General features: G+C 36.3%; 1 protein-coding gene across 2 annotated transcripts in view; it reads right to left on the bottom strand.

Moving 5' to 3' along the window:
• The window catches only part of btv (dynein cytoplasmic heavy chain beethoven), a 437347-nt gene that overhangs the window by 218903 nt on the left and 194839 nt on the right, over positions 1-23605 (bottom strand). For both annotated transcript variants that reach the window (XM_081739028.1, XM_081739029.1), the window contains exons 48-52: positions 19606-19741; positions 15937-16068; positions 13481-13713; positions 12790-12903; positions 729-837 (exon numbers count right to left, since the gene is read on the bottom strand). In XM_081739028.1, the coding sequence (XP_081595154.1) occupies positions 729-837; positions 12790-12903; positions 13481-13713; positions 15937-16068; positions 19606-19741 (724 nt within the window). The remainder of the gene's footprint in view (positions 1-728; positions 838-12789; positions 12904-13480; positions 13714-15936; positions 16069-19605; positions 19742-23605) is intronic.

Genomic DNA, 23605 nt, shown 5'->3' with positions numbered 1-23605 from the left:
CACTTATTTATTTATTTATTTATTTATTCTTTGATGATTTCGAAAAAAACAAATTGTGTAGGATTTTTCAGTTTTTACTATCAAAGCAATATTCATTTTGTGAAATTCTATTGTTGTAAATACAATAAAAGGGCGCATCAAGCTGTATATCAAAATTTCGAGGTTTACTGCAAAATTATGGTACAAGAAAACAAGGGACTTATGCGAGAAGGTTTAGTATAGTTAGCGTTCTTGCTTCATAATCGAAAGTTTCAGGATTTGAATCCATCCTCACTGAGAACGCCGTAATATTACAGTTCTCGCCGACTCCTTCCTTATTACTATAGTTTTCGTAGATGGTTGCTAATGAATCGTAGGATGTATCTGAAAGCTGGCTAAATAAACAAATAAATAAAAATTTATGACCTTTACCTGAAGTATTAGATACAAAAAGAACACAATGAATTCCTACGTCTCTGATTCACTTTACAAGGCTCTTTAATAGTATGAATAGATATCTAACAGTGCTATACTTATAGAAATGTATTATCACTTCCATTTTCAATATTAATTAAGCAAATATCATGCCATAGAAACCAAACTCCTTCAGGTGCTGTGCACGTAACATCGCTACTTGTTAATACATATGAATCTTGCAGAATCCACACATAAAACATAACCTATCCGTAAATAAATTACATAACTTATTACAACTACATTACTTATGCTTATTAATTACTGATACATACGATCTGCGAAATAAGCTGCTGGGCTTCCAACAAAGCCATCCTGAGCTGCCATGTCTTTCAAAGGCGAAACTATAGGTTCCAGTTCCTCAAGCATGTAAAGACCAGGTACCTACGAACAGTCAAAATAAATGATTAATTTATCGCCATTCAGATTCCACCATTTTAAACAAATAGAGACATAAATTTACAATCAGCCTTTCTACAGTATTACATATTAATCATAACTTTCTACCGTAGTTTAAATACTGTTATTACTAATCTTCAATGAAGTGGATTTAAAAATGGGAAGGCATTCAGAGTGATCATTCATCCGCACAAATATTTGCTTTTTAAAAAGAAACTCGCTTATTTCCATACTCATTTCCAAGCTTTGAAACACCAGGAACAGATGTGAAATTAAAGCCAACAGATCTGAAGGAAAAAAAAAAGCACATGATTATCAGAACTGTCATCTTGCCAACGGCCATTTTGAATTCAGTTAAGTGATTTTTAAATGGAAATTGGATAATGTGAATTTCAAACCTTTTCAAAATATTCCTGCTCTTATATTTAAGAAAAATATATAAATAAATTACAGGTAACTGCAACTGTAAGTCCGAAGACACTTTTGAAAAACAGCTTATTAAAGTTTCATTGATTACCGTATAATTAGGTAGACGGTATCATGAGCTGATGTGCATGGCCATTACTAGCACAATCTAGAAACTGCACACTTTAATATCTCAATATAGCATAATCTAAAATCTTGGAATCTGTGTGCCGGCATATATTTACATCACTTGGGGGGGGGGGTCCTAAATAGTTTATTGATACAGCTATGAAGCTGAAAAATAAGGAATTATACGTAACCGATTGCAAAGAGAACTGCCAGTAACAGAATCTCCACTATCTCATTTTAATTTGTCATGTTATAATCCCAAAATGTAGATTTTGGTGGACAGAATTAGTGGATTACCTTAATATTATTAGTCTTTTACACTTATTACATTGACACATTAATATACAATAAGAACATTTTACTCGAAAGTCTGTATATTCAGACTCAAAATTGCTCTTGGGGGCACGGTGGCTCAGTGGTAGAGCGCTTAACCTCTGGTGCGTGGGGTTCCTGGTTCGATCCCCGGCGAAGTAACTTTGTGGTGGACAACATCGTGCTCGTGGGTTTTCTCGGGGTGCTCCCGTTTCCTCCCATCTTCTCATTCCACCAATCCTTCCATTATCATTCACTTATTTTAATCATCATCTACCTTAGCCTAATCGGCATAATTGTGGAACGTTACCCACAAAGATTTCATTTCATTTTTTAAAATATTGCTCCCTTTTATTATGGTTTGATACATTCCCCTAGAAAAAAAATCTTTCCTGCAGTAGAATGTTCAATACCTAATATGGACTCTAGCCGCTGTTGTATTTGCATTTCTCCACACATATTTTGCTGTCACAACCCCACGCGCTGTCACAACCCCACAAATCGTTTTTCATAACTAGTGCAAGCTTTAGACTTTGATTTTTATAGTTGAAATTAGAAAACACAGCTTGAAGATTGCTAAAATTATAATGTTGATAATGCAGTTAGTTTCATACAACAAAATCACGAACTCTGGTGTTGAGCAAATTATAGTACTACTACTACTACAGTCGAAAGTTTCATAATTTAAAATGTCATAGTATTACCACTACTAGTCTTAAATTGTTCGTATTGATTTCCTTGAAATCTCAAAATATACTAGTAACACCTAGTAAATTATGAACTGCAAAACCGTTAATATTAAACCGAAACCTTTAACGCGAAGAGAGAATGTCGCAACTCAAATTATGGATCATATTTTATAAACACACTAGCATCAATAACCCGCTTCGCTGGGATAAAATAATAATAAAAAAAATTAATATGTTTCGTTAGTCAGTCACTTTTTACTATTACTGAAGCGATCTCTGATATCAGTCATTTTTCGATTATTTTTATATATTTCTCTCAACAGGCTTGTGGGGCTGAATTTGGATTTAAACAGCAACGGAAGTGTTACTGTTCATCTCAGAGATCCCGAAAACTATGGGTTCGGCACTAACATCGGTCACTTTCGACCATTTTTATTTATATCCTCGCCCTACTCCTCCCGCAAGTTGCGGGGCTGAATTTGGATTTAAATGGTATTGGAAGTGTCACTGTTCATCTCAGAGATCCCGAAAACTATGGGTTCGGTACTAATATCGGTCATTTTCGATCATTTTCATATATGCTCCCCTCCTCCTCCCCCAAGCTGCGGGGCTGAATTTGGATTTAAACAGCATCGAAAGTATCACTGTTTATCTTAGTGACTCCGAATAGTATGGATTCGACACTAATATCGATCACTTTCAAATGTCTCCATCCTTCCCCTCCCCTAAGTTGCACCGTCAAAATGAAATGATAAAAAACTTTCTAGGCTCGAACCTCATCTATGTTGAAAATTTGATCGAGATTGGTCGGGTGGTTTGAGAGGTATAAAGTCACAAACATAGTTACTTTCATTATTTATATAGATAGTTGAAAATTTCCCACTGGATTGCCTAAATGTATTTTCCAATGCATTTTTATTTTGACTTGTCTATCAAGGATGAGAAAACAATGGAAATAGGTTTTGAAAGCTGATTATAGGATTCTATGAAGAATTCAACACCGTAACAATACAGGAAAAGAAAAAATGTGAAGAAATGTGAAAATGTTGCAAACTTATCCTGCCATTCTTGTGAAACAAATATTGGAAAATGATAATGACGACGAACGTTCGAAAAGTTCTCATTTAAATCACATCAACTTTTATCAGGCGCAGATATAATCAATATAACTTTCATTACCAATAGAATCAAAGTTACAATGTGATTACAAGAATCAGACTCTAACGTCTTTTTATAAATAATATACTATACTTGAAGTTGGTCCTTTTTTTTTTTTTTTTCAATTTTACTATTATTTATTCTTCTATTACCTATTTTAGTTGAAGTGTAAAATGTTATCCAATTTCTTCGTCACTAGTTGTCCTTAATATTATACTGTTGAAAATGTATGTAGCTGGATAGGTGAAATAATGTAGTAATAATAAACTACCTCCATATCCAAGATTATTAAGGTACGAGGGACAGTCAAAAAGTTCTCGGAATGTTGTAGTTTTGGTATTTGTGATGCAATCATAATGAATCTTACACAGTACAGTCCTTAGGTTGTCTAATTATGAATTTGACAAGTATTAACAGTCATAACAGGCAATGTACGAGTAATGTAGTTGAACAAAGGAGTGTGTGGTGATTAGTTGTTGCAATTTTACAGATAGAGCAACGCGCAAACATCAACTTCATGTGCAAATTAGAGAAAATCTGCTTCAGAGACTTTGATAACCTTAAAAACAGTTTAGCATTACCAGATGTTTGGCTCTTCCCAAAGCTGAAAATGGACTTTTTTCGTTTCGCCAACGTAGAAGAGATCAAAACCAGCGCGACGCCTAAACTTCGGAAAATACCACAAGAAGACTTTTCTCGTTGTTTTTACCAATCGCAGGAGCGATGGAAGAAGTGTGTGTTTGTGTTTCGAAGGTGCCAACTTTGAAGGCGATTAAGTAAATCTGTACTTATATTGTGGTAGTAAAGAGCTACAACAGAATTCCAGAAACTTTTTGATTGTCCCTCGTATTATCAGATTATACTAACTAGCTAACTCACTCACTCTATGGCCTATGGAACCCGGAGGTTCAATGCCGCGTTCAGAAAAGCTCTCCACTGACTTCTATCCTTAGCTAATTGCATCCAGTTTCTACTTTGTATTCCAATCTCTGCGAGATCCATCTTAATATTGTCCTCCCATCTGCACCTAGGTCTTCCTAATGGTCGTTTTCCGACTGGTCTTCCAGTCAAGACTTTGAAAGCGTTCCTACTTTCTTCCGCTACATGACCCGCCAACCTAAGCATCCTAGACTTGACGACCCTAACAATGTTGGGTAAACCATATAAATTATGTAGTTCCTCGTTATGAAGTTTCCGCCATTCCCCATTCCCGTTCCTCTTAGGTCCGAATATTCGTCTCAGGATCTTGTTCTCAAATACTTTCAGTCTATGTTCTTCCCTCAGAGTAAGTGACCATGCTTCGCAACCATACTATACGCACATTATACTAAGTATTATTAATAAAATTTTTATATTTTCTTTCTTATTATTTTACTAGTTGTTTCGTCCGAGCTTTCAGCTCCTTTAATCTATAAGTCACACTTAACTAAAAGCCCTAACTGGTTATATTTAACAAATTTATTATTTTTGTGTTTACCTTCCAGGCACTCCAAATTCCATAGCATATGTAAGCAATTGCTCAAAGACTTTTTTGGTGGAAGTTTTTTTATTTATTTATTTATTTTTTATTTATATCAGACTCCAGGCCCCATATATGCTCTTCCTTATATAATTATCACTTCATATTCTTAGTTTCTGCCATAATAGCTCTCTTATCCGTTTTTTGAATAAAGATTTTGGTTTCAACTGTTTGTATTCAGTTGGAATTTAATTGAAGGATTTTATGAGATAGTTCTTAACCCCTCCTGTTCCGTATGTTTTTGAAGAATAAGATTCCGCATGTATTTGTTCTTTATATCTTGTCTCATAATTATGAAAGTGACTATTTTTATTTACTATTATATTATGATGTATATTATTATTCATAACATTAAACATATAATACATAGCTGATTTTTTAGCTAAATAATCTATTGGTAACACTTTAGACGTACTATAGGTATTTACATTTGGGTTCAAGCGTGGCAGATTGTAGAGGGTACGTAATGCCCTATTCTGCGAAATTTGTAGTGGATGCAGTGCGCTTTTGTTCGAACGTCCCCATAATATGTTCATGTAAGTTAGATGAGAGTGTACATAAGCATAGTAGATATTTTTTAAGGTTCGGCGATAATATATTTCTAAATCTATTAAGCACCCCTATTATTGGTAAGATTTTTTTTCTTTTTTTTTTTTTTTTTTTTTACATAAAAATGCTGTGTGGTCCCCATTCAAGATGCTGATTAATTATTATTCCTAGGTATTTAGTTTCAGTGACTCTTCTTATTTGTTGACCTTGCAAATAAATATTTATATTATGGTCTACATGAATATCTGTTTTCTTATGGAAACATATATACGGTTTTTTCTACATTTAGTGAAAGTTTATTGCAATTCAACCAATCCTGCAGTAGATTTAGATCCTGCTGTATTATATTTTCTAATGTATTTTTATTTTCCGCTGTGTATGATACATACATATCGTCAGCGAATAATACTAACGTACCATTTAGTTTGATATTTGCTACATCATTTATATATATTAAAAATAGGAGAGGCGCCAAACAGGAACCCTGTGGTACCCCACATGTAATTGTCTGTTCTGCAATTGTGAAACTGTTTACCTCAACATATTGCTTTCGTCCATTTAAATAACTTTTAAACCATTGCAATGCAAGTCCTCTAATTCCTAAATTACTAAGTTTGTTAAGCAGAATGTCATGGTTAACTCTATCAAAAGCTTTGCGAAGGTCAATAAACAATCCTGCTGATGCCTGTCCTTTATCTGAAGCATCTTCTTTCTAAACACTAATGTCTAAAACTGCTGTGTGTGTTGAGGAAGCTTTCCTAAACCCATACTGGTGTTCGTAAAGGAAATTGACAGATGTTTAGTAATTTTCTGGAAATTGACAGATGTTAAGTAATGTTCTAATCTAAATTTTACGCTTTTTTCAATTATTTTTGAGAGCACAGGCAAAATTGATATAGGTCTATAGTTATTTAGTTCTTCAACGTTTCCGTTTTTATGAACTGGAAGCACTTTAGCTATTTTACAACTAGTGGGCATTGTTCCCGAGGTGAATAAATGATTTACAAGATGAGCAATGTATGTGCTTAACTAATTCTTGTAATTAATCATAAATTTATTGTTTATTTTGTCTTTAGCTGCACTATATTTCGGTTTCAACATTCCTATTATCTCCCGAATTTCGTAGGCTGTGACTGGGCTTAGGAAAAACGAATTGTTATTTATTGACTCTTTCATATATTTAATAGAACTTGAATCGTTAATACTTTTAGCAAGATATGAACCTACAGTGACAAAGAAATCATTAAAAATACCTGGTACATGTTCCGGAGGAACTATTTTACCTTCCATTTTTATTGTGAAATGTTGTTTTACTTCGTTATACAAACAAGCGATAGCGCGATCAGAGGTATCTATTAACGTCACTTTATTATTAGGATTAACGTGATGCACAAACAAAGACATTTACCTTATATTAATGAAAGGAGGAAAGAACCGATATAAACTTGCACACGAAATCCTCTGCAAGTGCGAATTCAATAATACACAAAGAGTGAAAAAGTGCATGGATGGACTGGGACTCGAATCCGGGATCTTCGGTGTACCGTGGCGATGCGTTAACCACTACGCTACCCAGTCCACTCCCAGAACAGCCATACACTCTCCTATTCTTCGGTTCTCTTCCACTCAGACTGGCTGTATTATCATTATATTTAAAAAAGGAGGAAACAACCGATTTAAACTTATTTTTACACACTAAATCCTCTGTAGGTGCAAATTCAATAATACACAAAGAGTGCGCGAATTCAATAATACACAAAGCGTGTGCGAATTCAATAATACACAAAGAGTGTGCGAATGCAATATTACACAAAGAGTGTGCGAATTCAATATTACACAAAGAATGTCCGAATTCAACAATGCAACCGTTGCAGGTATTCTGAACATAGACACTGGATTTGTCCAAGCACAATAGCTAAATTGTGGTACAAGCCACGTGGTCTGAATGGAAGAGCACCGAAGAATTTTAAGAATCAAGCTTTTAGGTGTTCAGAAAGGCCTGAAAAGAGGGACAAGCATCTCATTATTTTTAAGTCTGTTTTGTTGCGGTTTTTCTTTCTTTTTTTTTGTATATATATATATTTGGTTTTGTCATGCTAGAATAGTTTTCATTGTACTCGCATATAGCTTCATACATAGCTGGTTAATAACACTGTCCAACAAACTTTTAATAGAAGTGTGGAGAATGAGTGTTTCCAATTCACTACCACCACCTGATAGCTGGAAACAATGCTAAAAGTTTGCAGCACGCACTTTTTTTTTTCCACAGAAGATAATTTGTCGTGTTGGGACTGTTGAAATGCATTTTCATTCTGTAAGGAAGCTTATGTAAATCAGTGTGTGGCTGGTTTTGTCGGAGGTAGTTACAAGCAAAGCGGGTACGCAGAAGACCTTGAACGAAAACAGGACACTTACACATACGCCCACCCCTCCTAAACTTCCGTCGATCCTAGATGTATGAAGCATAAGTACTGATCACTATATCCTTCTATAAGTGTGTGTGTCAGTCTGAAAGTGGGTTGTCAGAGAGTGAACAGAACATTTCTGTGTTACAATCATGGAGCACGCAAGATGTAGACGTTGTAAACCTTCCCCGGACAGTTTCTGTTACGTGTGCGCTTCATATGTCACAAAGATACAGAAGAGACCCATCGGAAAACAGTTCAAAAAGCTTACAAGTTGTATTTTGATTGAGACGGTAGGGATCAGACGAACAACTTCGCCCCTCACGTCTGCTGTAAAAGTTGTGAACTGAATTTAAGTATGTGGCTCCATGGTAAGAAATGTGCAATGCCATTTGCAGTACCTGCTATTTGGCTAGAACAAACGAATCATCTCAATGACTGTTATTTTTGTATGACAGACGTCGCAGAGTATTCTCGGCAGAACAAACATAGTGTAATGTACGCAAGTTGTCCTTCTGCAACGAATCTCGTGCCTCATGATGACAGTATGCCTGTTCCAGATGCACCAAGGGAACCTGTAGGTGACGACAAACATATAGTAGTGTTTTTACATGTGTCGGTGTCCTCCGGTGATGAAGTTGTTCCTGATTCAGCAGACACTCCACATCTTGAAATATTGGCCTCAAGACTGAAACACTGGGATATGTTAAATGCAGAAACGAAAGTGACGTTCTACAAAAACCGACACCAGCAGTTTTCCCGGTATTACCAGATGAAGGGTTCATTGTGTGTGTGCAGGGTGTCTACTGACCTGGAAAACCTTGAAAACCTGGAATTAGCCTGGAATTTACTTTTGGACCTGGAAAACCTGGAAATAGCCTGGAATTGGACGAGGAACCTGGAAGTTTTAAAATTATTTTTCAAATATTGTTTTTGGGATTGGTATGGAATAAGTATATTTTTGTAAAATAGAAGAAAGTTATATACTACAGCGTAAGTTAAAAGCCAATAATAACTTATTCAGTGGAGATGTAGTTGAGAAAGACAGACAGACGTGAGCAGAGTGCAGGCGGTGAATGTGAATTGTGATTTTTTTTTGCAGTATCGTTCGACGAAAGCGTAAACACTATCTCACAGAAAAGTCAAATGGACTTAGTAGTTCGTTTCTAGCACAGTGACGGAAATAAAGTTTTAACACGTTATTTAGCATTAGTATTCCTCGGACATGGTACTGCCCAGGATTTGGTAAGTACATTTATAAATACTTTCAGGGACAAGGGTCTCGATATCTGTAAGTTACTTTAGGTTTCTCTTGATGGCCCCAACGTTAACTTGAAATTTCTGAGTGATTTGAAGGCCTATCTGAGTGAAGAAAATGGTGAAGGTCCACAGCTTTTGGAGACAGGAACGTGCTCTTTACATATTGTTAATGGGGCTTTTAAGACTGCGCATACCAAAGCTGGTTGGAATGTGGCAGAGTTTTTGAGAGCGTTGTACTATTTATTCAAGGACTTCTCTTCAAGAAGAGCAGATTTCATGGCAGCATCTGGAACAGCAGTTTTCCCTCTTAAGTTTTGTTCTATTAGGTGGGTGGAGAATTCTAGTTATCAACCGTGCCATAACTATGATTCGTGCTTTAAATTTTATGTTGATGCAGTGAAAACAAAACCTCCTGAAACATCAAACTTGTCTGAAAGCAAAAGCCCACATCTCTGATGTACTGTTGCCTGCTAGATTAGGGTTCTTTCAGTCCGTATCTGTAGAACTAGAAGAATTCCTCACTAAGTACCAGACAGACAGTCCATTACTACCGTTTCTATGGAATGACCTAAACACGTTGATTCGTAGTTTAAGCCGCTTCGTGAAAGATGATGTCTTAAAAGTAGCTAAAACTTATCAAAAACATCTATTGAGGTCAGTTTTTTTTTAATAAGGACATCTTAAAATCACTTAATCTAGTTGATGTTGGATTTTCTGCGATTACATCGCTTAAAAGAGTGAAGAATGTTGATATATTGAACTTTAAGAAAGAATGCAGAAGATTCTTGCAAGAACATGTAAAAAACTTATGCTAAAATGTCCTTTAAAATACAGTGTAACAAGAGCCGCAAATTGCTTGTCTCCAGAAACTATGACCAACGAAACCCGTCGTGAATCACGTATCACACTCGCCCTGGAGACATTTGTCGAGAAGGAGCAAATAACACCTGTAAATGCTGATATGGTGAAACGGGAATATTTAAAATTTTGTTCAGACCAAGACACAGCACGAGAACTGTCAAATTTCAGTTACAAAAATGACAGATTAGACGTTTTTCTCCATGGAAGTCTGTTAAGTAAAGGTGTCTCCAATGCGTTTAAAACATTCATGTATAAGATGTGTACTTTTCCATACCAACGCAGCAATGGAAAGGAGTTTCTCCATTAACAAAGAGTGCATTGTTGGAAATCTCCAAGATGAGTGCTTGATTGCCCAGAGAAGTGTGTTGAATGGTGTACGTGTTGCTGGTGGCATGAATATCACAAAGGGTATGATCCAGTATGTGAGGAATGCATCAAGCAGAAGAAATGAATATCTGAAAGACCGCGGTGAAAAAGAAGACAGAGTAGCTTGAGAAAAGAAACATTAGGAAGAAAATAAGAGTTGGAATTAAAGAAGAAAAGAATACTAACTGACGCCGAAGCAGAAGTAGATGCGTTGGAAGAACAGACGAAAAAGTTAAAAGGGATGTTGAATTCTAGAAGTTAAATGTAAAAAACTGCTCACTGTGAAAGCTGTTTTCTATAATTGTTCATATAATGTGTGTGGTTCCATATTTTTTTTCAGTTTTTTAAACTTTCATGTTACAATAAATTTTTAAATGTAACTGATGACCAGTCCCCATCCAAGAAGAATGTGCAGTAACGTTTAACAATATAGACTACTTTGCGTCAAGAATTTGTATTATATATGATCATTTTCTTTTTACTTCTAAACTAATACTAGTTTGACAAAAATGGCGGGAAAATAGCTTACTCACCGCTAAGTCCTACCAGTACTTAGCATAAAATACCACAAGAGTACTTTAAAGGGTGTGCTTGTAGTAAAATACTCTTGTGGTATTTTATCCCATAACTTAGCGGTGAGTAAGCTATTTTCCCGCCATTTTTGTCATTATTCATCAACACTCACGTGCTACTACTATAATATTAGTTTATTTGAAGTAATGTTTTTGACGGAAATTTACTATTATACAGGGTGAACCTTAACTAAACCGATAAACTTCGGGAGGTGATTCACGAATCCGACACAAGAAAAAAAATCCTCTAATTTTTCTCCACGGTACATAGTTTTCGAGCTACAAGGTGCCGAAAGTGTGGAAAAATGAACTTCCGATGCCTATATTTCCAAACCTATCCAACGCAGGGAGTGCAGCTTAATATCTCTTTAAGGAAGTCTTATCTGTTCTGAACATATGACTTCCTTTGTGAGATTTTAAGCAGCACTCTCTACTTTGGATAATTTTGGAAATGCAGGCGTCGGAAGTTCATTTTTCCACATTTTCGGCACCTTTTAGCTCGGAAACTATGCGCCCTGGAGAAGAGTTAAAAGGACTTTTTTTTCTTGTTTGGGTGCCGAGAATTATTTCCCGAAGTTTGTCGGTTTAATTAAGGTTCACCCCTGTATAGTATTCCTACATAAGGATATTTAAAGCTACTGCACATTTTTCTCAACCGGCCTTCTGGTAGTGGATATTTTAATTAAACATTTTCTTGTGTAAAATGTTTTGAGAACCTACATTTCAATCAGTTTTTTTCTTTTCATCTTGTCACTTAAAGAAACTATCACTTGCCATATGCATTCTCTAATTATAACCAGTTTTTGTTAAGAACTATATAAAATTGCATTAACTTATACGTGTTACAATAAATGTCACTCTACTGAATAGACCTGGAAAAAAAGGAAAAATAAACCTTGAAAACCTTGAAAAAACCTGGAATTTGAAAATGAACATTTAGTAGACACTCTGGTGTGTGTCGACGTTGATGGAGTGATGACGGCTTTGGGCTTTGTACTCTCCTACAGAATGGTGTTTATTCATGTACTCATCCAAATACAGTATCAAGGGTGTTCTGGTAAACAATGGTAACGAAAAGACTTCTATCCCCATAGCATATTCGGCTGGATTGAAAGAGACATATGAAAGCATGTCGGAGGTGTTAAGAGGCATTCAGTACAAGTACAAGTGGAAAGTTTGTGTAGACCTAAAAGTTGTTGCTTTGGTTCTGGGTGCAAATTGTTTTCAACAGCGGTGTATATTTCTATAGCTTCCTTCTCTTTGTGTGCGTGTGTGTGTTTTTTCACACTCTTGTATTCTTTGCTGCTTACATTATTTTCTGTACCACGACTATGCCTTCACTCTGTACAAACCTGGATATTCTATCGGGATATTCACTATGTTAATATGTACCATCTTATTTTTGAATACCCTGTAGCAACAAAATGTGACGTGATGAAACATTTTTGACTACATTCGCGGATTCAGAAGGCCGAAATTAGCTAAGATCACCCATCAGTGTAACTTCTACTGAACAAAAGTTAAAATTTGTTGGATAGTGTTAGAAGTTAAAATTATATGTAAAAAGACATTTATCAATCCTTGTGTCGCCATTACCCCCAACAACAAAATAAGTTGTGCTTAAATATCATGATATTTTGTCACTGTTAGGTCAAAACGTGCCTTTTCATAAATGTACACATGCACATCTATACCATATTGTTATACCGTACCTCTCCTGAAGACAGAAGGCTATTGATCATATCCAGAAACGCACAATCAACAATTTGGTAATCTTCCAAAACAAAGTAAACTTGTTCACCATCAACTCCAGCCATCTGCATCGCCTGGAAGTAAAATAATAAACTTACAAATTAATCACGATTGGACAGAGGCGTACGCGAAGGAAGATTCGTGGATTTAATATCCCCCTTGAGCAAGACAAATATTCAGAAATCAACATTTATCATATTAAAAAATATAAACATCTGAAATTATATTAATTTGGGGACTTCAACTCCCCACTGACGAACTTCTGCGATTTAAAACACTGAAATATTCTAAAACGATTATTCTTTTATATTCTAAAACAGTTATATTGTAGATTTCCAACAATTTTGAAAGCTAACCAGCATTATGGCTAGGGATTAAATTCAGGAGGGGTGGTCCAAGCGAACTAAGTTCCGGACCTATTTTATAAAGGGAGCTGCCTACCCAGTTACAACTGAACGCCACTAGTCTCAAATATTTATACAGAACGTTAGTGAACTCTGTGTCATAAATTCAGGAGATGACTCCTTATATTAATTAAAAGAAAAAAGTTCTAATAAACAACGATGATACTACTTCGTAATACACATTCTGTTCTATTGTGTCTCTGACATATAAATAAAAATGAGGAAGAACAAAATATGAAATACGTACCGTTTTTAAATCGTTTTTGAAAGTCTTCAAATTATATCCTTTTCCCATTTTCAGCGTATACAATCTGGCGTTGTGCATAGCAGAAACAATTCGAACGGCTGACTTCCTGCCAACGCCTGTTCTTCCAGCCAGTAACAATGAGCTTCGAGGGGCTGACAGAACACGGTCTACCCGAGAAACATTCTCCAAAACTTCCTTGAATATAAGAATATCCAATGTTTGGTTTTCACGACCTGAATGAAAAGGAAAACCACCCTTGAACTATCAAATTGTGAAGCGATATTCTGACAAAATAGAAGTCAACTAAAGTATATGAAAGATGTTTACTTATGAATGCTAGAGTATGCATATTTAATAACTAAAGTAGAAACAAATTATTCCTACCTTGTATCCTGCAACTAAGTGTCAAAAAACATACGGTTTTAGGGATTGTCTAGCTCTTTTTCAATGTATCTTCATTCGCTACGCTACCAACTACAACATGAAGTAGTGTTGCAAAATTACTGATAAGCCACGATGAACACATGGGGATGAAGCAGTCCTATAAAAATATTGATACCGCACGTTGAATACAAGGGGTTGAAGTAATGCTCCAAAATTATTGATAACCCACATTGAACATGGGGTTGAAGTAGTAGTGCAAAAATACTGATAACCCATGTTGAATATAGTGGATTGAAATAGTTATACAAATATACTTATAACCCATGTTGAGAAAGTGCTGCAAAAATATTGATAACCCACGTTGAACACAAGAGATTGAAGTAGTGCTGCAAAAATATTGATAACCAGCGTTGAACACAGGAGCTTGAAATAATGACGCAAAAATATTGATAACCCACGTTGAACACAAGAGATTGAAGTAGTGCTGCAAAAATATTGATAACCAGCGTTGAACACAGGAGCTTGAAATAATGACGCAAAAATATTGATAACCCACGTTGAACACAGAAGCTTGAAGTAGTGCTGCAAAAATACTGATCAACGTTTAATACAGGAGGTTGAAGTAGTGTTGCAAAAATACTGATAAGCCACGATAAACACATGGACATGAACCAGTACTGCAAAAATACTGATACCTCACATTGAATACAAGGGGTTGAAATAATGCTCCAAAATTATTGATACCCCACACTGAACACGAGGTTGAAGTAGTAGTGCAAAAATACTGATAACCCACGATGAACATAGAGGATTGAGGTAGTGATACAAAAATACAGATAACTCACGTTGAATGCAAGGGGTTGAAGTAATGCTCCAAAATTACTGATAACCCACATTGAACACGGGGTTGAAGTAGTAGTGCAAAAATACTGATAACCCACGTTGAACATAGTGCATTGAAGTAGTGATACAAAAATATTGATAACCCACGTTGAAATAGTGCTGCAAAAATATTGATAACCCACGTTGAACACAGGAGCTTGAAGTAGTGTTGCAAAAATACTGATAAGCCACATTAAACACATGGGGTTGAAGTAGCCCTGCAAAAATACTGATAACCCACGATGAACACATGGGGATGAAGTAGTTCTGCAAAAATACTGATATCTCACGTTGAAGTAATGTTCCAAAATTATTGATAACCCACATTGAACACGGGGTTGAAGTAGTAGTGCAAAAATACTGATAACCCACGTTAACCACAGGGGACTGAAGTAGTGTTGCAAAGATACTGATAACTCATGTTAAACCCAGGGAACTGAAATTGTGTTGCGAAAATAGTGATATCCCAAGTTGAACACGGTCGTAGATATGCCCTATGGAGAAATTTAGTAGCTCTCGGAGGGAAATTCCAACTGTAATCAAACCCTAAAATTATAACTGAGTTCCACTTTTCTATCAGTGTACAATTAGTGTACTTTAGAAGAAATTACTTCCTCAATATCAAGATGTGAGCACTTTTCTGCTTTATAACGTCTTTCCAAATAATGCAGTTTCCACATCTTTAACCATCGTATTTAGAAAGTTAGGGTTAAACATACTTATCTATCCTCTGCAAAGATTTCTATTTAAGCATGGCTTTCCCACGGATAGACATAATCTATCATCATGTTTAGCTGGTAGCATAGCAGAAGCAAATTCATTGACAAAGGGGCCAGAGAAGCTGAAATTGTATGTTTTGAGATTTAGTCCCAGAGGCAACGTAAGAATATTTTTTTCCTCTACTCTAGTTATATAAAAGACATATACTCAGAATATAAAACAGTAACTAAAAAATCATCAAGTTAAAAGTTAAACTTGTAGTTCTTTAAATGGTTCTTTAAATGAGGCTTTTTTCCTCTCTCTCTCTCTCGATGTAGATAAGAGATCTAAATTGGTCATATTAGTGATCTTAATACAATTTGCTCCGAACATTCAGTTTATAAGTTGATACAAATTTTTCATCTCTCCAGTTGTTACTTATATTAATACGGAACTAAAAGTTTTGAACACTAAATGTAAAACGAACTAACCAAACTGAATCATTCCCTTTTCGACCATGGTTGTCCAGTCTTCCACTTCAAGCCTGCCTAATGGTTTCCCAAACGGTGGTAAAGGCGCTCCCGGCGTGAAAGAAGACACTCCTGCTGTTACATACATCAGGCCTATTAAATAAATAAATACACGTAATTATATAGACACTTACAAGTGAAGTTCAAGATATGGTACATTTTAATAATTAACTAACTTTATTGTGCTGAAAATTACCATTAAGAACTCATACTTATTTGTCCATATTAAACATACAGAAAATAACCATGTTATTATCTTAAAATAAATTAATAATTATTTTCAAGGAAATCCGAATGTAACTGATTTGTTATAACAGCGTAACACAAATCTAAGTATAACTGAAAACACTTAAAAGCAAAGTAACGATGAATGTTCACTGTCCAGTAGGCATTTCCTTAAGGATAAAAAAAACAGACACAATATAGTTAGGGCTTTAATTATTAGGTTAATAATTTCATCACTGTATATAGTACACTGTTCTCTGAACTAGGGGCAATAAAATTCAATAAACCAACATAAAAAGGATAATTTATCTACCGTTTTGCACAGTGGAATTTCGCTATTGAATCAGACTTAAGTTCTCTCGCAATTGCTTTATGTCAGTCTTAGTTTTCCTGAATTTAACTCATAATTTTCTCAAATTTTCCAGCTCATGAATTAGAAATATTTTATAACCGCTTCCCGGTTATATGTACTTTTTTGTCCCCGACTATACAAGGCAACTTTAGAAAAGTCCATTTTAATATATTCGTATGTTCTTTAATAATAATTAAAAAAAAAAAAAAAAAAAAACTTTATGTTGGTGAACACTGAAGAGAAACCAATTTCCTTCCATCGTCGTAACCAGCAGAACAAAGCAGTCTTTCTTTTGAATTCTCTCTTCATAGCACCACGTGCGAGCAAACCAAACACGCACCAGTCCATAATCGACACTATTGCTAATCACAGTTTATTTGAACTAAAGCACTCTTATATGTGGTATTTATAAGCATCTAGTGAGTTTTTAGATATTTTCATTTAGTTAGTTAGCAACATTTACATGCTTGAGAAACTGAAATCAGCAATTCTCTCACGAACCGTAATGCTCCGATAAGAGAATCAATGTTGCTGGAACTCAATATTTTACTTATAGCATGGTTTCTATGTTTTACACGTATACGCGTTTGCCCATCCTGAGCATTTGAACAAACTACCGTGAACCCTTCGGGATTTTCCCTATTGAAAGAACAACTCATCAGCTACCTGAGCAACTATGTTCTCAACGAACACTCTGCATTTTACCTTAAGAAGAAGTAAACAGGGTGAATGAGGAGTTCTTCTCTGTCGGATAAGCTGCAAAAATCATCAAGAAATCACATCTACACTAACCTCTTCGCTAGGAGGTACTTCATTAGAGTTGTTACTCTCCCTTTTTCCCTCTGCAAGTAGTGCAAATAGTGTGGAAAAGTGAAACAATGAAAATGTAAAAGTTTATAAGTGAACCACGATCATAAGGGCATTTCATAGAAATTCGTTATCCAGGCAATGTATTTTTTTAAATTTATATATTTATTTGTTTATATGATTGACGATGTTTCGTATGTCATACTGAATTGCATGCATACATTTTAACATTCCAAACCACGGATGAAGAACTGTGGAATTATAGCTATAATTGTTGTCTTCCAGAGAACAAATGGTTGCAATTTAATTACTTCTAACTTCCAGTTTTGCTACCATGCCATAACGAGTTTTCTTTAATTTCTATGATGACAAACAAATGAATCGCAAAGTAAGTCCGGGTAGGAAAATTTTTGTCCACGAGCTTTAACGTCGAGAATAGCCTGAAACAAGGAGATGCGCTGTCGCCATTAGTATTCACCTTTGTGCTAGAATACGCTATAAGGAAAATCAAACATAGCAACCAGGGCCTAGAGATGAATGGTGTTCACCAGGTTATGGCGTATGCTGATGATGTAAATTTTAATAGGGGATGATAGGAGAACAATAGAAAGAAATACAGAGGTCTTATTAAATGTACGCAGGGACATGGGTTTCGAAGTAAATGCAGAGAAAACTAAATACATTGAATTTCGTCGGGATCGTAATACGGCAAATTATGGATGCGTTAAAATTTCAAATAATACTTTTGATAAAGTGAATACTTTCAAGTATATAGGATCAATATTAACAGGCGAAAACCATATTCACGAAGAAATTAAATGTCGGCTAAAATAAACATGGCCGCTTACTCTGAGGGAAGAACGCAGACTGAAAGTATTTGAGAACAAGATGCTAAGACGAACATTCGGATCCAAGAGAAACGGAAATGGTGAATGGCGGAAACTTCATAACGGGGAACTACATAATTTATAGCGTTTACCAAACATTGTTAGAGTCATCAAATCTAGAAGGCTCAGGTGGTTAGGTCATGTAGCCAGAATGGAGGAAAGTATGAGCGCTTTTTTTCAAAGTTTTAACTAGAATCGGAAAACGACGATTAGGAAAACCTAGGCGCAAATGGGAGGACAATATTAAGAAGGATCTCGTAGAAATAGGAATGCAAAGTACAAGGATAGAAGTCAATGGAGAGCTTTTGTGAACGCGGCATTGAACCTCCGGATTCCATAGGCCATAGAGTTAGTTAATTAGATAACAAACCAATCGCTTCGCAATACTAAGGAGTTCATAAGTAATTTTTTCGAGAGTGCATCTTTCGAAAATTCTTATTTATATTATTCTTCCACTCCACCTCTCTCTCTCTCTCTCCCTCCATTTTTTTCAACTGTCTTCACAACTAGAGCCCGCACGTATTTCTTATGTAAGCGACACCCCCTCTTATCTAATGATTCATTCATTCAACCATGTTGCTTATTCCGTCGTTTGTTCTTCTCTTTTTGCGTCAAATATCTTTCTCGAACTTTGTTTTACAGGGTTCCTACTGATCTGGAGAAATCTATTTCCCTGACTTTCCCTGAACTTTGGCAGGAAATTCCCTGGCTTCTCCCTGACTTTCCCTGAACTTTGGCAGGAAATTCCCTGACTTTCATGACAGGTGTCCGATGACGTTGACATATACACTAAATAAGGAATAAATAACGGTGAATATTTACATATGAGAACATTTACTCTATAGAGACAAATAGTAATCAATTGCTCATACATACATTCCACTTACTTCCCATAAAAATCTGAGCAACATCCTATATAATGGTTGGCTAAGCTGAAATTGGTGTACAATTAATGTTAGAAAAAATATATTTTATAAAATTTCCCTGACTTTCTCTGATTTCCAGTCTTTTTCCCTGACCTGCACCATTTTCCTTGATTTCCCTGACCAATAATAATCCTGTTTTAGAAAACTATCAACGAGGCGATTAATTTCCTCAATCATACTATAGATAGAAATATGGTTTTATAGATTTTAAATGACATTTTAGATATTGTTACTTCAGAGCTTTTAAGTAATATTTTACACACTATAGTCAGATTTCACCTTTGTTCAAGTTTCCTAAAGCTTTAGAAAGAGTTAATACAAAAAGTTTACATATTTGAGAACAGCAAAAATTAATTTATGCCACCTTGGAAAATAAACATATTCCAGAAGTTTAAGGCATTCGAAATATTCATCTGCACAGGCCGTCTTTTACCTGGTAGTTTATTCACTATATCTCCTTTGCTCCAGTCTGAATCCACTATTCGGGCAACAAGAGCATCAAATCTTGACCTATCGTCATCACTGACTAATTTATCGCGGAACAGTCTTGCACCTTCATATACCATCACCTGTGTAAACAAAATATCTAATATACTTTCAAGAATGTAAAAATATACTAATTCCGTATAATTCTAGTCATTACAATGAATACCGTACTTTTATCGTTTTTTGGGGGGAGTTAAATCCTTACGTAACAAAGAGTAATGCATAGTTAAGTTGCTATTTAAGAAGTTACTTATTGCTTTCAACTATTATTTTTCAACTATGATTTAAAATGAAATTTTCCAGGTTAACGTCCCACAATTATGCCCTTTACGCTAAGTGAGACGGACGATTAAGGCAATTGAATGCTGATGGAAAAATTGGTGGAATTACAATGTGGGACGAAACGGGAGTACCCCGAGGAAACACACGGACATGATGTTGTTCACCACAAACTTACTTGACCTGGAATCGAACCACGGACCCCATAGGTAAGCGCTCTACCAATGAACTACCGTGCCCTCTACTATTACCTTTAGTGCGTTTAAATATTTGTGTGTGAATTCTGAACTGTATGAACTACGCTCTTTATTTGACTAAAAATATTGAAATACTGTCGCATTGTTAAGCGTCACTTACGATGGGTTGCCACGTTAGAAGAACTTGTAGCTGTCATAATAAAAAAAAAAAAAAAAAAAAAAAAAATGAAACCCTACCATATTTCACCGTGTAAACATAGTCTTGAAAGGGTCATAAAACATTCTTTCCATCTTGCAAGGAGTCGAACAGTGTCCAACAACTTTCTGGGACGTCTTGATGCTTGCTACTTGCTATCGCCCTCCCACTGACATAAAGGAAAAACCAGTTTCTCCGCTTCCGAAACAACGGATTCTTTTGGACAGGGAGGGGGAGTGCGCCAAAATACACGTTTTTAATGAGGAGGTTAATTGTTTGTCCACTAGACTGCAGTGCTGCATGGGTGGTGATACCTTTCTTGCTTACAAGAAGTTGTAAAATCTAAACAGTAGATAAAAAAGATCGGGTAGCAAGGTCTTCTTTTTTATGACAGCTACAAGATTCATGTAAAGTGGAAACGTGGCTTTATTCAACATCAATGGAACACGAAAATTAATGTATGATGCAATTTTCACCAAGAATAATGCTGATACGTATGTGAATAATGATAATTTCTGTTTTTAAGAAAAATTATTTTTAGTTATAATAATTGCTTTGTGTATTACACTTTGTTTATCAAACTAACCACTGGCATGACAGCCATTATGGGCCCAACGCCATCTGTCAACAACGTCCAGCATAGTGACGAAGACCTGTCTCTAACAGGCGTAGTACGAGCATTCTAGACCTAGTAGCCGTCACATCTTTTATTCACGTGACTCCCCAGTTTGCCTCACAACGCTGGGTCCGCCGAAAATTGGAAAGCACCGGTCGGGAATCGAACCCGGAACCATGCGGAAATGAAAATTAAATGAAATCTTTTAGTTTTACGTCCCGCCGGTGAGGCTAAAGCAGACGGTGATGATGAGAAACGAATGAAATGGTGGAATGAAGAAAGCGGGAGGAAACGAGAGAACCCCGAGAAAACCCACGAGCACGGTGTTTGTCCACCACAAAGTCCACACGGCGCGAGCTGGGATCGAACCAAGGACCCCAAGCACCGGAGGTAAGCGCTCTACCACTGAGCCACCGCGCCCCCACACGCGGAAATGAATCCAACGCTCTAACCACTAGACTAGTGTCCCTACTTTGTTTATCACCTAATTACTTTTACGTTATATTTTTTGCTTTTCTTTTATTTTAATATTTTCTTACGTATCTCTGTAGTGCTGTATTATGTTATATTTATCCTAATGTGTAACTTGCGAGAAGATTTAACCAACAATCCCTATTACCTCATGTAGAAATACATGGAATTTTGGTTTAACTTGTAAGTTAATCTAAATAGTAAATCATATCATATTAGTTCATATTCCCTACAGAATCTCCAAATACTTCCTGAAATCCGAAGTCTTTGGATACAATTCTAAAGTAGAATCAAAAACTTTACAACAGTCTTCTTTAAGCTACATTTTTCACGATTTCGAATTATTCTTAAGTTACAGTTTCACATAATTACTTACATAAATTGGAACTTCACTTTTAACCAAACAGATTTACTTCGAAGTAGATGAATTACAGTAAATAAAACGAAGTTTTAAACTAAATTAAAGAATTATTTGATAACTGCAGCTATAGATACGGTCTTTTTATCTCTAGGTTAAATTAAAGTAAACACTTGTGCTACCGGTAGATATATGGCAAACATTCAGTTGAGTGGTGAGTAGTCAACCCACACTTACCCCCAACGTAATTGTTCCTGGTCTTCTAAGCTAGAGATCGATATCTCTTAACTTAAGCTACTTTCGAATCACCTCACGATGTTGGAAAACAAATTACGGAGCATTAAAGACATATAAGATACAACAACTTTGACTTTAAAAAATACATAGCGTACAATTATTATCACAGCAGAAATACAAAACATTTAAACTGCAATGTTGCATATCAGCATACACGAGGAGTTATCAGAAAGTAAAGTTATAAAGCCTGCACTGAAACTTACATATACTGTATATACAGGGTGCGACACGTAAAACCGGCCCGTAAAGTGAACACATAAAATGAAATGTAATGTATTGAATATGATTAACTACAACACATAAATGAAATGTAATGTATTGAATATGACTACTCACCTTCACAGCAGCCTTCACAGCAGGTGCTGAAAGTGTCCTCCGCCCACTTCAACACACATGTGAGCACGATTGAGGAGATTCATATATACCCTTGTCAGTTCTTGTGTTGTAATGCTATTGGTGACATCCTGGATCCTGGTCTTGAGTTCTTCAATTGTGTATGGATTTGTTTCGTATACTCTTCCCTTTAACAGTCCCCATAAGTAAAAGTCACACGTGGACAAGTCTGGTGACCGAGGAGGGCACAAGCCTTTGCTGATTGTCCTCTCTGGTGTAAACATCTCATGCACAAGGGACAATGATGCAGCTGATGTGTGGCATGTTGCACCGTCCTGCTGAAAGTAACATAACTGACGCTCCTCTTCGGTTAAGTGTGTATAAAACTCCTCCAGGGTTCCCATATACACGTCACTGTTCACTGTCGTCTCAAAGAATATGGGCCCAATAACGCGTGTGGCGGAAATGGCACACCAAACACCAATCTTCTCATCATGCAAGGGTACCTGGTTGATTGCGTGTGGATTTTCTGTCGACCAATACCGGTTGTTTTGGGAATTTACGTACCCAGACAGGTGGAACCACGCCTCGTCACTCATGATGAGCATTAGTGGATCCAAGAAACCACTGGCAACATTGCTCAACAGCCATGAACAGAAATGCACCCTCTTCTGCAGGTCAGGCTCCTTCAGTTCTTGCACAACACTTATCCGGTACGGTTTTAACTTCAGTCCCCTTAAAACACGTCTGCAACTTCTCTCACTCGCATGAACCTGTTGACTCAATCTCCTGGTTGACTTTCGAGAACTTCTTGTCATTATCTCCTCCACCTGCATCTTTAATTCAGGTGTGCAGACAGATGGTCGTCTGTTCCTGGGAGCATTTTGAACCGATCCTGTACGCCGCCATTTTTCAATCAATTCCTGAATGGTGCTTTTTGCTGGCACAGAACGTCCTGGAAATTTCTCCCGAAACAAATTCTTTGTTTTCACAAAGATCCAGTGAGAATGAACCCTTCAACAATGGCAACACGCTCGGGTATCGAATACGGCATTATCACACACTGACACTCACCCGGCTTAACACAACGAGGCCTTTTTGTCAACTGGTTTCGACAAGTTTCACTGGCTGCGGCTGCACGTGACTGCTGCAGGTCACGTAAGACGACCCGACCTCGACACGCCATCTCTTGGTAGGAAG

The sequence above is a fragment of the Thermobia domestica genome, chromosome 14 (assembly GCF_964235325.1).
Source record: "Thermobia domestica chromosome 14, izTheDome1.hap1.1, whole genome shotgun sequence".
Taxonomy (NCBI): domain Eukaryota; kingdom Metazoa; phylum Arthropoda; class Insecta; order Zygentoma; family Lepismatidae; genus Thermobia; species Thermobia domestica.
Note: the sequence above shows the minus strand (reverse complement) of the source record. Positions and strands in the feature narration are given on the sequence as shown.